The sequence below is a fragment of the Falco cherrug genome, chromosome 2 (genome assembly GCF_023634085.1).
Source record: "Falco cherrug isolate bFalChe1 chromosome 2, bFalChe1.pri, whole genome shotgun sequence".
NCBI lineage: Eukaryota > Metazoa > Chordata > Aves > Falconiformes > Falconidae > Falco > Falco cherrug.
In genome coordinates this window covers 85636051-85652236 of record NC_073698.1, presented here as the reverse complement: position 1 = coordinate 85652236, position 16186 = coordinate 85636051, and the positions used below count along the sequence as shown (strand labels likewise).

General features: G+C 36.1%; 1 protein-coding gene across 11 annotated transcripts in view; it reads right to left on the bottom strand.

Moving 5' to 3' along the window:
* The window catches only part of DMD (dystrophin), a 1162157-nt gene that overhangs the window by 810499 nt on the left and 335472 nt on the right, over positions 1-16186 (bottom strand). For 10 of the 11 annotated variants that reach the window (XM_055701082.1, XM_055701084.1, XM_055701085.1 and 7 more), the window contains 2 exons: positions 7316-7497; positions 6215-6337 (listed from right to left, as the gene is read on the bottom strand). In XM_055701082.1, coding sequence (XP_055557057.1) covers positions 6215-6337; positions 7316-7497 — 305 coding nt within the window. The remainder of the gene's footprint in view (positions 1-6214; positions 6338-7315; positions 7498-16186) is intronic. The other variant, XM_055701087.1, reaches the window with a different exon arrangement.

Genomic DNA, 16186 nt, shown 5'->3' with positions numbered 1-16186 from the left:
ACATCATAAGCAAAATTTCATTTTCTGCCCTTTTAAAAAAGTATATTTGGAGTTTTTACATTTTGATGGCTTACGACATCACCCTCAGTTTATTTAAACCACCATTTCCACTCTAATGACCACTATCAGGCAACTAACATTTCCTTTTGCATTTTTAAAAATGTTTTATTCCCTCAAAAATATATGTATTATTTCTTTGCTAGAGCTAAACTAATTTCTAATAAAACAAATGTGTTCTGTAGAAAGAGCGTGGATAAGTTCAAAACACCATATTGTTTCACACCATTTTTATATTTTTGATGTTCTTATTTTTGCTATGTTTTATTGGGCTTTCATAACTGGAATTTCTGAAAAAGGTCTGAACACCTAAAAAAGTGTTTCCCCCCACCCCAAATGTATTGTTCATTTAAAAGGTATTATCTCTTCCTACTTGTCCCCTTAGCTCACTGATCAGCTCAGGCTAATGTACCCATATTAATGATATTGCTTAGAATACTTTTAAATCTCAGGAACCTATAAAGCAAAATTCCTTAATACTACTGTATATACAGAGACAAATGTTTTTGCTGTTTGGAATGAATATGGAGAATCCATTAGTATCTTCCTCTGTACACTTGTACTTGAAGTCTGTACATGCACACCAAAACCATTAAGTACATGTTGCAATATCTTAGAAGGAGAGCCTTCTGCACAAGCGTTACAGTGCACAGTGTATACTGCATCAAAATCACTGGGGGGAAGAAAGAAACCAGCACTTTAATAATCAGTAGAGATAAGCAATCTGGCCTTTTCAAAGGTCACTACTTCAGGCAAAAATGCAGACCTGCCTGTTGTACAAATGTGAACCGACAAAGAATCCATGGCATTTCCTACAGACCCTGAAAATATACTCTAATGCTATTGTTATAAATGTAGGGGAAAAACCCCATGATTATCCCCTTTCTCACAGTGTAATGATCTGGGCAAAAGGCCAATCAGGAAACGGAACCTCCCACTGATACGCTGTGTGTGGGGCACTTCACTCTCTTCATCCACTTCTCAAAACCCAACTTTTGCATTTCAAGTAGAGAAATATTTGCCATGCTCCAAAAATACTTTAGATTTTACCATTAAGAGTATTATATACACCTGAGGGTACAAAGGGTACATCCTGAGGGTACATCCACAGAAATCTTACCAGTATCTAACAGAGTAAATCATTAACCTAATTCCTCAAAATTACAGCTATGCTGGGGCACAGGCATTTCAAGGGTGCAATGCGTATCTATACACATTTTTTGAAGCTATCATATTTAAAAACGCTTTTCAGTTTTACCTTAGCTAAATAAAATTCAACCATGGGAGGGCATTACACAGGATAGGAAATTCAGTTAAGTCATACAAAAGTAGTGCAAATAACACCAGAGGTAGTTCTATCTAGAAAATGCAATCCTTATTATTTTCATCATATTCATATACATTTAACCAACACTTCAGGTAATCTTCTGAAATCTACTGTATGTTAAAATAAATGCCTCCTCTGACATTGTGTAGAAAATTAGGCACAGAAATCTGAGATGAAGCTACTGGGGTCAAGGAAGCTTCTGTCAGTGATGAGGGTCAGCAAAACCATTTAGAAAGAGGCGGCTCTGGAGCAAACTTTCTGTCCTATTCATGAGCATGTGAACAAAATGTGCTGCTGCCACTATATCAGCATTGAAGTATTTCTTTGGGTTTTGTTTTGGTTTTGGTGGGTTTTTTTCTGGTGTTATTGATAATTCTCAGCTGGAGGCCTGAAAATATGGTTAGACTAACATATGAAGTAGAAAATCTTATCTTTGCTGTCTTACTTTACTAATGTCAAGTCTAAATACATTAATCAGTAGGAAAAATAGTTAATAGACTAAGTTTTAGAATGAAGTAATGCTATCTGAAGTTATGAACGAAAATTTTATCAAACTATTGAGGAAACCTTTTCCTGAGCATTAGCACAACTGCCATTCATGTTGACAATAGCAGTTAAAAAGGGCAACTACTTCAACCAGAAGTGATCAAGCACAGATCAAACGACAAGAAGGCACCAAAGTCAACAGGTTGGCAGAACTGTGATTTTCTTTGAATCTCAGATGTGTCACAGTTAAGCAAAGCAAAACTTGTCTGGCCAAAAATCGTGCAACTAAAATATTAGGGCTCGCAAGTATACTTTTGAGTGACAAATAGAATAAAAATTCAGAAAGGAAGGGTGAATTTAAAGATGCACAGCTTGTAAAGGTCTTAGGAAATGTGAGGATGGGGAAAATGAAATGTGACATAGAAGAATAGACAAGGGTAGAAGATAGAAGGGAAAGGACTTTGACAGATGATGGTGTAAGAGGAAATGTTATTGCTTCTTGCCCATATGGAGCTCAGAGATTCATAGCTCATTTTATTTATACAATTTCTGACAACTGACATATGCAGTAAATGTATGGCATATATGGTCAAATTTGCAGGATACCATTCAAAATCTTTGGAAAGGAGTTGCATTTAATTTATTTTTCTTCTGCATTCCAGTTGGCTCATGCTCAGACTACAAAACCTATTGCACCATTTTTACAAATGCAGAACTTTAAAAAAATCACCCAATTAAACACTATGACATTTGAGATCAATCTCAGTAGCTAGAACCTCTAGAAGATGAAAGACTTTTTGTTGATAGTTGCTACATTCTTTCTTTGATTCTCTTGAGGAAACTGTAATATTCACGTCCTGTAAGGTGAAAGTTTGCAGAGATCTTAAAAGAAAAAAATTACTTGTACATTTCAACAGAAGACCAACATACTTGGTGAAAACCTTGCTTCTCAATGAGAGCACCCAATATACCGTTGAAACTGGCAGACCACAGTAAAAATCTACTGGCATTTTTCTTTGATAACTAGGGGGGAATCAGAGAAAGTTTATTAAACTTTACAAAATCCGATGAAAAAAGTTTACTTCATCTTGGTTTCTTTAATGCAGTCACCTAAAGAAGGAGAATTTATTGAAAATCCAACTTGGCCGTTGCAATACCAATCATGGCATCCAAAAATCATACTATAGGTGGTAGAAAATTGGAAGGCTACTGATAATTGAAAAGGAAATAATATTTATTTGAATTAATTAAAATAATGGGATTATTAAGGTGTATCAGCCTCAAATATTTAGAAAAAAAATTACCAACCACTATTTTATCAGGATTATAAATTTGTTCTAATATATAGATGATGACTATTCGTCAAGAAATACATGGTTAGAGGCAAAACCATCATTACCACTGATTAAGATATGCATATATTGAGTTGCCATATTCATAGAATCATAGAATCATTTAGGTTGGAAAAGACCTTTAAGATCATCAGGTCCAACCGTTAACCGAGGACTGCCAAATCCACCACTAAACAATGTCCCTAAGCACCGCATCCAAGCGCTTTTTAAATACTTTCAGGGATGGAGACTCCCCCACCTCCCCTGAGCAGCCTGTTCCAATGCTTCACTACCCTTTCAGTGAAGAATTTTTTCCTAACATCGAATCCAAACCACCACTGGTGTTACTTAAGGCCATTTCCTCTTGTCCTGTTGCTATTTAGAAGGGAGAAGAGACTCACAACCACCTCACTACAACCTCCTTTCAGGTAGTTGTACAGAGCAATAAGATCCACCCCCACCCCCACCCCCCCGAGCCTCCTTTTCTACAGGCTAAACAACCCCAGCTCCCTCAGCTACTCCTCATGAGACTTGAGCTCTACACCCTTCACCAGCCTCATTGACCTTGTCTGGACACACTCCACCACCTCTACCTCTGTCCCAAAGTGAAGAGTCCAAAACTTAACACAGTATTTGAGGTGCAGCCTCACCAGTGCCAAGTACAGGGGGACACACATTTCCATTGTCCTGCTGGCTACACTGTTTCAGTTGGAAGCCAGGATGCTATTGGCTGCCTTGGCCACCTGGGAACACTGTCAGCTTGTATTCAGGTGGCAGTCAGCACCCTCAAGTCCTTTTCTGCTGGGCAGCTTTCCAGCCACTCATCCCCAAACCTGTAGCGTTGCATGGGGTGGTTGTGAACCAAGTGCAGGACCCAGCACATCTCCTTGTTCAACCTCATACAGTTGCCCTCAGCCCATTGGTCCATCCTGTCCACATCCCTCTGTGGAGTCTTCCTACTCTCAAGCAGATGGACACTGCCCCCAACTTGGTGTTGTCTGCAAACTTACCAAGGGTGAACTCAATCCCCTCATCCAGATAGTCAGTAAAGGTATTAAACAGGACTGGCCCCAATACTGAGCCCTAGGAAACACCACATGTGACCTGCCACCAACTGGATTTAGCTACTTTCACCACCACTCTTGGGCTTGGCCATCCAGCCAGATCTAAATCCAGCACAGAGTACACCCTTCCAAGCCATAAGCAGCCACTTTCTCCAGGAGCATGCTGTGGGAGATACTGCCAAAGGCTTTACTAAGTTAACAGGTAGACAACATCCACAACCTTTCCCTCATCCACTAGGTGGGTCACCTTGTCATAGAAGGAGATGAGGTTTGTCAAGTAGGACCTGCCTTTCCTAAAACCCTGCTGGCTGGGCCTGTTCCCCTGGCTGTCCTTGCATGTGCCACATGATGGCACTCAGGATGACCTGCTCCATAGCCTTCCCCAGCACCGAGGTCAGGCTGACAGGCCTGTAGTTCCCCAGATCCTCCTTCAAGCCCTTCTTGCAGATGGGCTGCCTATCCTGTAGATGAGATACAAATTGGTACCATTTGCAATACAAGTTTATCTTGATTATAATGAGACTGTGATTGGTGATTTTCACTCAGGATTTCTAAGGAAATGCTTTTCATTTGTTAATATTTTTTGTGGCTGTAGCACAATAGGACCCAATTTCAGTTAGGCCTTCAGATTCTGCCAAATCAGCAGAATTAGAATATTATAGTAGTTGTTATTGCATAAGTGTAATAGACAAAGCTTCCAAATTCAGGAAGGTGAGATCTGAAAACTGGAATGCAATATGAAGACTGAATAATAGAACAATATTTTCTTAGTACATTTTAACATCTACATGTACATTACACTTGATGGAGGGGTGTTGACAAAACCTACAATCGATTACAGTAACAGTAGTTCAAGAAAAAAAAAAGCTATATCATGACTCTTCATTCTTCTTCATTATCAGTATAGTATCTAAGTAGAACAAATAAATTCTACCCTTTTTAAACATCTTGTTTAAAAGCTGTATTAATCATCACTGCAAGTCATTTGATGTTAGAAAAATGTAGCAGGGGCTCATGCTTATGTGCAACGGATTTATTTCCTGGAGTATTTAAAGGAACTCTTTATCCAGTCAAATACCTGTCACTTGAAGAGTAGATTTGGAAATGCAGTGTGGAAATTAAGTGTGATTTTGCAATATATTTTTAGAGATTAGATACAGTTAAGTCTGCACAAGTGAACTCATACTGTAGTGTCGAATACATGCAGATCCTTTCCCCCAAAGTAATGAAAGGAAAGCATGTTGCATTGCACAGTGTGACCTTTGGCTTACACAGCTGTCAAAAATTTTAACTACTGAAATCTTCATTATATGGATTGCTTGAAGCAAATTTTATTGAACTACTGCAGCTATTTAAAAGTCAAAAAGCCTCAAACACTGAATGTTGACATGCTGTCACTTGTGATAAAATGACCAGCTGTTATAATCTAATAATCCAGGTCACATAAATAATATTAAATTTAACGTTTCCTCTCTCTTCTTTCCAGCTACAGTAACTTTCTAAGAGAAGTTATTACCTACTATTTTTTTTTTAAATAGATATGAAGGTGAGGAAAAGCAAAACAAATCTAATGGTTCTCTTTTTTTCTATAATCAAACCTGAGACAGAAATATAATAATTAGATGCCAAATACAGGTTTTTTAATTATTTGTCTTTCTAATATTCTTTTAAAGTGATATATGTAGTATTTTTGAAAATCACTTTTACAAGGAAGCAGTTTCCCTTCAAACGACACTTTTTGAATGCTGTTCATCCCTAACAATCAGCATAACACCTACCGCCAACCATGCTGAAACACACAGTAATAAGTAACCACTTGACAGATGCTAAAAAAAACGCTGGAAAAAGTAGGTAATCAAAATCAGGTATAAGCAAAATGCACAAACTCTTTCACTCCAAGCACAAGCTTAATAAAACAGTTTTTAAAACAAATCATAATATTAACAGACCTGTGGAGGAGCCTGCCTCCTTTTTTGGTCAGGGGACGTAACATACACAGCTTGTGCATATGTGTAACTTTTGAACCGTGGTTTAGAAGGTGGTGAAGGTCCCTGGGGTACACTGACTGTGATCTACAAAGAAGAAATTAGAGGTGGAAAGAACAGACATATGGATAAGGTTATGGATTATAGAAGTAAAGTAATGATTTTAAGAGCAGCTGAAGAAAAAGAAGTAGGAATGTCATCATCACTTATATTATTCGAGGACAGTGTTGGTACTCAACAGTCAAAAATAAGATGATATTAAGGAATGCTCTCACTTAGTTGGACATCCTTTCCAAAAGCAACAAGCTGTCAGGAATCAATAATGGCAGAACACCAATGTAAATTGAAGGTACTTTATGATTTACAAGAAAAGGCTCAAAACCAAGTGATCGTGTAATACATCCTGAATAAACAGAGACAATACTCATCTACTCAGTACTCTAAAAGAGACTGAGCATCCCAAAAGCAAGATACAGATTGAATTCAGACAAGTACACTAGGCCTAAAATCCACTAAAGACTTCAGCAGAAGCTGTCTGATTATTTCAGTCAAAACCGTAATTAACATTGCAAGCATAAATTAATTCCAAGTATTACATGAGCTTTTTGAGAGGCAGACTGTGAGCTGAGAACAGATGATTTTAAAACACAAGTCAGTGTAAATAAAATGCTAAAAAATTAAAAAATTATCATGAATATGCAGAAATGCCAACTGTTATACTCCATTAAAGGTAAAAAAATAAATTCTACATCTGTGTTTAAAAGCAGAACCTCCACCAGTTTCTGTGTTCTTCAAAACACCCAGTGCTGCAAAAAAGAAGTGCCACGCACTTAGCTGCTGAATAGTTACTTTTAAAACAGCCCAGTGCAAGGTAAAAGCAGTACGCAAGTACTGTTCATGCAGACAAGTACATTTGACTTGCCTGTGGTGAAAAGACTTTGTCCATTATGCCTGTGGGGGTTTTTTTGCCTTCCATTGGCCATTTAACATCACACTTACAGGGTAGATGAGGGAAACAACTACTTCAGAGCAGCAAGATGAAAGCACAAAAGTGAAACAACTCACTTCTTGTGAAAAACGCTGTTGATGATGTACTTGTATGTGCTCTTCTCTAGTGACCCTTGAGTGTCGTGGCAACATCTCCACCTCCCTGATGGCTTCCATGGTGACTTGCTGGGGCAGAACTTGGAAGAGAGAAGTCACGTACATTAAGATCGACTTCTTATCTGGACAGGCAGTTGCAACGTCTGGAAGGCAAATTAACATGCAACATTTCAGTTTCCACATTAGACATGAGAAATAACCAATCATCTTCATGGGAAGTTGATAGACTAATGAGCAATCTATTGTCCATGTGAATTCTCTAGAGACTAATTAGAACCTTACAATCAGTTCCAAAATTACAGACTACATGTGCATACCAATGAAAAGCCAAAGTTTATACCAGTAACTTATCTCATTTGACAGAAACTTTCCATCCATATTTCTTTAGTCAATATGCACACAGTATACAATTTGACACTATGATCCTCATTAAGCAGGACTACACATAGGAAAAGGTGCATTTTCTTATGCTCTATAAATACTGCATTTAAAAATAATGACAAGCTCATTTTCAAAGTGGTGCCTTGTACATTCTCTTCATATCATTTAGATGTCATCGGATATGGCAATGACATAGGAATAAAAATTACAGGTTTTTCTAGTGAATGGATTCATACAAAACAACTATTGAAGCTGACCTCTAATATAGCTACATAGCTTTTATATTCTACTTAATCTTATATTCTTCATGAGGTCTGTGGAACATCTAAGGAACAGGGTATTCACAGACATTAAGATACATAATAGAACAACTCTTTTGGGAAAAAAAAAAAAAGACCATAAAATCTCTATGGACTTTAGCGTTAAGTACAAGAAACTTCATGTGAACACAATGATGATTTCGGTTTTGCACGTAGCCATGATATACATCAGCAGGAAAAGTGGTATATCTGACTCAGTATTTCAAGTCAATAGCAATTTGTAAAAATATAAGGCATGGCAGCTCTTGGAAGTAGCTACTTTGTTATTTGCTATTGACATTTACTCCTACACTCAGTCTATAGTGAATCAAGATGTAAAAAGACTGTTGTACAAGAAATTTATCATTAATTCCCTAAGTGTTTTAACGTGACTGCTGGCAGAAAGTCAAGAGCTATGCATTTTTACTGTCCTGGATCAATTTTGGGAAACCAATTGATATATTGTGGCAGATTCAATAATGCTATTGGGTGGTATCTCATTCTCTCTTCCTAGAATGCACAATACATGAGGGAAGGCACCTTATGGTAAAAGCTTCACATACACTTGGAAATGTCCTATCAATATTTTCAGTTTGTCTTTCTGACCTATCTTCATACCTTTGCTTGATACATTACGAAAGAGAGCTGAAGGTTCAGTTCTACTTAGAATTGGCTGAAAAAATTACATACTTCCTCCAGCATCCCCACCCCCATCAGATTTATATTCTCAGTGGCCACAGTATACAGGATTTGCTCATTAATAAAAAAAAAAAACAAACCACACAACCACACACACACAAAAACACACAACCCCCCCATGCCATTTCCAAATCTAGTCACACTACAGCCCTCAGTCTCCAAGGGCTTCGCTCCTGTGATAGAATTCAGTCCAGGTAGTATTTTGCTCTCACCATATTATTATTATTTTTTTGTAATAATATTTTAACACCATTTTTTATCCTCAGCATCCACTAGTAATTGATGTTTACAAGAATATCCATGCCATTATACAGGCAAGAGTACACACTGAAAGAATAGACATTAGTGCCAGCTGCAATTTTTCCATTTGTTGTTCATTATTTTCCTTTTCAAAATGTTCTGGTAACCAAATAGGCAAATACCTTATCATTTATATACACGAATGTATCACACAATAAATAAAACAAGTACCTTGCAAACAATATACATGCCAAAACCTGTTTGCCCATTCTATCTGACAAATAAAAATTACATATGCACCTGCCAGAATCCACTGGCAAATAGGAAAATATTTGATTATTTAATCACAACAAATAGCTAAACAGCCGTTGTTGCAAAGCCTGGAATATCAATTTGCCTCTCAAATTTCTTTTTTGCAGACTCTTGAATTATCAGAGTAGGAATGATTTCTTCTATCCTGTCTTATGCCTTTGCCTTCATAATTCTTTCATTTTGAATCCTTGTCTAATACCTTGTCTTTACCAACTGTTAAGACAGTTGGATATTTGAAGTCCTAGTAGTTAGGTAGTGAATAAGTTTAAATTTAAACAACTAGCTTGCAAGGAAGTTCACTAATTTCTTAGAAATATGTCTGCTTTCAGTTCTGGGGGCAAAATACCTATGAAGCCCAGCTACATCTTCTAAAAACTAACCTCCAACTCAGAAAATACAGAAGATATTTAAAAAAATTAAGTCAACGTATGTAGACTATGCCATTATTCAAATACGAGTTTAGAGAGAAAAAGTAAGAACAAAGAAAAGAATTATCCAGGTTTTTTTTAAAAAAAATCATCTCCAAATTCAGGTTCAGAATCAATACTTTCTGAATATTTTCATCCATATTATTGTACAATGAACATCCAGGATAGGACTGAAAAGAATAAATAAAAATAAAAACAAATTAGACAAGTCAAAAGAGAGTTTAAAATGGGAAGCATCATAGCATTAACACAAATTACATAATTAACATGTTCATCAAGCAAGAATGAGAAAGACTTTGGAGAGCTCTGAAAACCACTCCATCTCTTTAACAAGATACAGTTATACAAACGTATTGGAAAAGTTTCCAGCATAAATTTTCCAGCTGTTGATAGAAATCTTCTACTGTAGAAAACTTTATGCTGGCAGATTAATATTTTCCAAAAGAAAACAGTGACTTTCTGGTACTCAAACTAAAATATGTCACATGAAGCATACTGTTCACAGAAGTAGTTTTTGATACAACTTGTTATCCACAGGCTTACTTATTAAGGCATGGTTTCTTTAAGCATCTCCTATAGGGAAAGAAACAAAACTCCTTTTTAGGATACAGAACAAGGTCCTGACTGTACTGGTTTGTTCCTGCATCCATATGTTCTCTCAACAAGTAATTCCCTTCTAACTTTCCAATTTCTGGTGGAAAGAAGCAATTTTAAGAGATGAGTGAAAGTGAGTATGATACAAAACACCTAAATAAGCTTCATATTAAAAAGTACTGTACAGGTCAACCAACAAGAGCAAAATCTAGTATTTCGTTATACAGTGTTACATTATGTACATACAGCCACCCACAGAGTGAAAATTACAAACATTCATGCAAATGTTGCTTCCAATTTTCAAATACATGTCTACTTATAATAGAGCCATGCCCATTTATTTATATTTAGCTTTCTCGAAGCTTTGACCAAATATCAGTTCTGACATTATTTGTGCTGATTCCACTCACTCTTTTTATCAAACTAGTGGCAACATAGCTTTGAAAGAAGAAAGCTTAAATGCATGCCTCATTGCCAGAAAGATTATATTACTGTATCCAAATTGCTGATGTGGCTTCTTTACACTGGGAGACAAATTCTGACATATACTTTACCTTACACAGTGCTAAGAAGCAAGATAAGACTTGAGCCCTAAAAACACAAGAAATCCTTTGTCCTCAAAAGAAGTAGGTAGGATTTTCAGGTAATCACAAAGTAGAAAACACTGAAAAATGTAACTTTAAATCCTATACATCCCCTAATACTTTTTGCTTCCATGACGACAGTAGTAAAAAAACCCCAACCAACCACAAACACACTATTTTAATATTATTTGCTGCTGACCCACATGAGATTTTAAAAATCATACTAAAATCCCATTGCTCTCCCTTCCATAACACTGAAGGAGATTCTCAAGGTTGATTCTGATTTTCAGAGCCTACACAGCTTTTCTTCCTGATAAATGGAGGCTGCTGTTTTTTATTCTATCAAAGACTTTTTTCCTTTTAAGACTTATTAATACTAATATACCTTTAACATTTATTAGAATTTCTGAAAACAATCCTACTGCTATTTCCAAATGCATCTGTTTAGAAAGGACTTAAAAGATGCACAGCAGATAAGCTAACTGCAGAAGCCCTCATTGTTGAGATAAGACCAGTCTAACTCCTATTTAAAAGATTAGTTTCTACAGTGCAGACTCATTACAGGAGGGATTTCAGTGTTTGTATGGAAACTCCCACTGTGGCACCAACTTCAACTGCAGTATCTAAGATGAGGGCAAAGTAGAAATATTTTAAAATGTACAAATATAACTTACATATTATTTTTTTTATTTTACCTTTTAACTTCAAGAACAAGGGTGAACATTTCAAAACACATGCACATCCCTCTGCTAACCTGTCTAACAAGGCTCACCAAAACACTTTGAATGAGCTTCCACAAAACCTGTCACATATTTTGATCACATTTTGATTTGAATGAACCTAAATCTGCAACTGAAACTGCATGAAAGTATATGAGACTGTACTACTAAAAAAGTAACTGCTTCATCTTAAATAGCAAGAAAACCATGGTTTCATTCCCAGATGGATGCATTAGATTTGGTGGAGCAGGGGTAAAGAGATCTTCAAAACATTACCTCCAAAATTACTAACAAATCTATTTGCAGACATTAAGTATGACAGAATCATGAGGTCTATCTTTGATCTGCTGTCACTGGTAACTTCTTATTTTCCTGATTGCGGAAGCATGAGACTAAATATAGTTTATTCTTATTTGAACACCAAGAAACAAGCAAGATTATCAGGCAAATATAAGCTGTTTTTCTTAAATTTATAAAATCTTTTCCCCGGGCTAGCACCTGGTCCCAAATCAATATTGTTCTGCAATCTGTGTTCATATTAAGACTATACTGATGGTAATGATCATGGCAGGAACAAAAGAAGTGGTAATTGTTTACTCTGTTGACACTGCTGCCAGTAGGTCCTCAGAGCTATACAAACTGTGCAGTCTCTCAAAGGTCAGCCAGTAGCTGCAGCGTCTGCTCTGCAACTACTGACCTTTTTTTTCCCCTCTTGTTTTTTAAACTTGTAATTATTTTCTGCCCTGGTTTTGTACTCTGTTAGTAGACTGCATGTTAAATTCAAAATGAAAGAAATCTTTACAACAAATCTCAAGGAATAGTACTGGAATTGCAGACAGACAAAAATGGAATAATTTATGGAATAACTGTAAATATTGAAATCTGAAAATTTAAACTGACAATTCTTTAACAAAGTTAAAGAGCAGACAACTGTGGTCCTTTTACTAAAATGAATTCCTTAGTGCACTTTCCAGCTGAGAGAAGGATATTTAATTAAACAGAAATCTATGTGTCTACAGTCTCTTGGGGAGAAGAGTTAGAATCTAAATAGGAGGACTGTATCATGCAGTTCAGCTTATTCCAGTCCCCACTGGTACTAAGGGTGAATTCAAGTCCTTTTAGTAGAGAGCTAAATAAATCATTTAGCATGCAATCTTACACAAGTTAAAAAAACAAAACCACCTAAACCACTAAATGCCTTCAGTTCTTGCCAGTCATATACACAAACAAACAAAATATTATTTGGAACAGGACTGAGCAAACCACAAAATTTTCAGAAGGCTGTCAGTGGCCTACATGAATAAGCATGGTGATAACAGTCTATTGTTTTGCAGACCAAAATTCACATTTTACAAAACGAAATGTTAGCAAAAGGCACAAAATACATACAGATAATTGAAGCAAGAGTGAAAACCTGGAGGACAGCCCAGTGCTGACCTACACATAGATAGTGGCACTGTTCTTTTTCTTCTTTTCTGTAGATATGAATACCCATTCACCTAAAACTAGTCTGAAACTCCCAGAAGAAAACACCATTAATTTTTCAACAGACTTTTCCTTAAGAAAGTAAATGTGTTAAACCTTACAGTTAAGACCTACAGAATACCTTCAAACTGCTGAACACAGCCATCCTCTGTGGGTTGTGTTGAATGAGGTCACAACAGCAGCATAAAGAAAATCTCTTCAGAAGATTAACACATCTGTGTTTGCCTTTTAGAATTATGAATACAGGTCAGGATTTGTAGAATAAAGTTCTGTGGGATTCAAATGTACCTGGTATTAAAAAGTTCAGTGGCAGAGGATACCTTAAATATGTCTGAATGTCTGTTCTGATCTGTTGGATGATTGTGAAGGATTCTTGGACTAAAATCCTAACACTGTCCAGGGTGAAGGAACTTGAAAATGTCTCTGGTTTTGAAATCTGCAAAATCAGACTTAACACCTATGCTGAACAGTAAAGGTGATCCTTATTTTTCTTCAGTTTCCTTACAATGTTAAACATTTATTCAATAACACCACAACCTCTGCACCGTAAACTATAAGCATAAGCAGCTTCTTAGCAGTAAAGATAGAGACAGAAAGAAATTAAGTAAAATGGCAATAAAATAAAATACTGGTTTGGAAAAAAGTGGGGGTGCATGTTAATATTTTTATCATACATGTTGCATATTGATATTCTCACCAATGAACATGAGTGTGGCTCTCGTCAATTTACTGAAACAAAAGGCAATATTTAACTTTCTCACATCACTCATATACATTGCTGAAAGCTGAAGCTCATTTATTCAAAACCCTCAATTGTACTGAGGGGAGCAGTGAGGGGAGCAGGTAGGGCAGAGAAAACTAAAATATACCCCACCACCTAGGTCCTACTGAAGAGTCCAGAAAAGAAAGTAAGTTCAAAAGACTTATAATGACTGATATCTAGATTCTGGAATAGTGTACAAAAATGGTAACATTAACAGTCATCCCAACAGTAATTTTACAAAGAAATTTGAGATATCAGCACATGGGCCAATGTTTGAGAAAGCCAAAGGGCCAATGTTTCAAAATATTGTACATTTTCCATTTTACTTTTATGAATATTTACCCTAGAAAAGATTTTACTTATACATTTCTCTCCTATCCCTGTTGAAGGCATATTTCATTCAGCATGGAAACTATGGCAACAATACGCAGAGACTGAAAAAGTATTTCTACTATAAAGTTTCATAAAACACTGTACTTATTCTCCAAAAGCTAGACAGTATTGATTCCACCTGAATCCATATTATCTGTTAGCGTAGAAACAGGAATACTTTGCCTATTGGGGCTGCCTATACACACACACAAAGTAAAAAATTGTCTTGAGAAGTTTAGCTCCAACTGTGACTTGTTTACTTGCTGCAAAATTAGATGCACAGTATATGCTTTGCTGATTCTGTGCTTACAAGAACTGTGAAATACAATGGAAGAACTTGAAGAGCGATGTCAGTATTAGCCACTTGCAAAAGCCAGCACAATTAGTAAGCAAACACACATCATCAGTGACAATTAATTAAAATAAAATGGACAACTCAGATGTATGAATCACATTCAGCTTTGTTAATTACAACTATCACAAATTTTGATCAGACTGATTAAGCGAATTTATTTAGTATGTAAATTGTTTTTTAGCCAATAAATCTGAAAGGTAAGAATTAAAAAATAATAAAAAAAAATTACAGACAACTCCAGTAATTAAAGATTTCATAAATTAATGTGGAAATAAATTAATTACTTTTTTTTTCATTGTAAAATCTAGCATTTTACATAGAAGGGGAAGGATTTCTAACTTCTGAGGAATTATTTCACTAAGAATGAAGCAGATCAATGTGCTGATCTTTTTCTTTAGGCTAATCATGATGAAAAATAGTCTAAAATATGTCATGCTGATAGTTTTTAAAAAATGAAGTTTTGATCAAATGTTTATTCACTGCATTCTGTCCTCCAGCAAGTTATTTATACATAGCTATTTTGTAACTGAAGAAGAACCTTAAATGTAATTATCTGGGGGAAGAGAACCATTCACAACGGACAGGCAGAACATCTCAAGCCCATACCCTAAGGTATTTAATACTTTTTCAGCTAGAAACATCTGCTCATGTTTTGCATAAAAGTAAGCTTCTATTTGCATTTCTGCAAGTTTCTATGTGTGGAGTGTTGGAGAAATAGTGAAAGAAATCAAGGACAATGCATAATATCTTGTAAGCAATACATACTTTACAGACCAAGAAATCTACATTTTACCGGCCCCTATTTAAACAGGCAGCAGAAGGTGTCTCGCCTATTCTAATCAGTGCAAGCCTCAGCCTAATTGATTAAATGTAAGTGTACATGACAGTGACGAGCATGCAGCAACACGTGAGACCCTAAAGAAGTGAAAATGCTACAGCTCAGTGGAATTAAGCTGTCTTTGAGGACATTGTATCCACAACACCTACTTCAAAAGTTTCCCGCAAGCTGGAGTAGCTGTAAACATGAAACAAGGGCAGCCAAATGTGACTGGGATGCCAACTGGTATGTTATGTGTATGTCAAATAAACATTAAAATATATATAGCAAATGTCAAATGTGCAATGCAATATATTAAATTTATTTCATATATAAAAAGAAAACCCCAGCTATAAAAATATTAAGACAATTAGGGTCTAGTTGCTCTTATCTGGTCAGCAGAATAGCAGCATTTTAACGCTTTACTATGTGTGTGTATCTTGACTAGAAAGTTCAAGTGTCCCTGAATGATGGGAAAGGCTAATTCTGAAGGAAAGGCCTACATGGGATTACTGAAATCAGTTCTGCAGTACTGGCTTGGTTATTAAACCCGTTTCTGACTTTAGCGTTAGAAGATTTTCTCACTTTTTTCTCAGTTCAGAAGAATTAATTCTCACCATGCTCTTCTCTCCGAGAAACAAATGGATAACAATTTCAGTTTTCAGACAGCTAATTCCAGGAATTATTTATGACAACAGCAGTGTAGGAGCAACTAAGAAAGAATCACAATTTTTTTTGTGGATGGCTTTATTAAATCACATTAATGGATGAACTCCAGATGTTG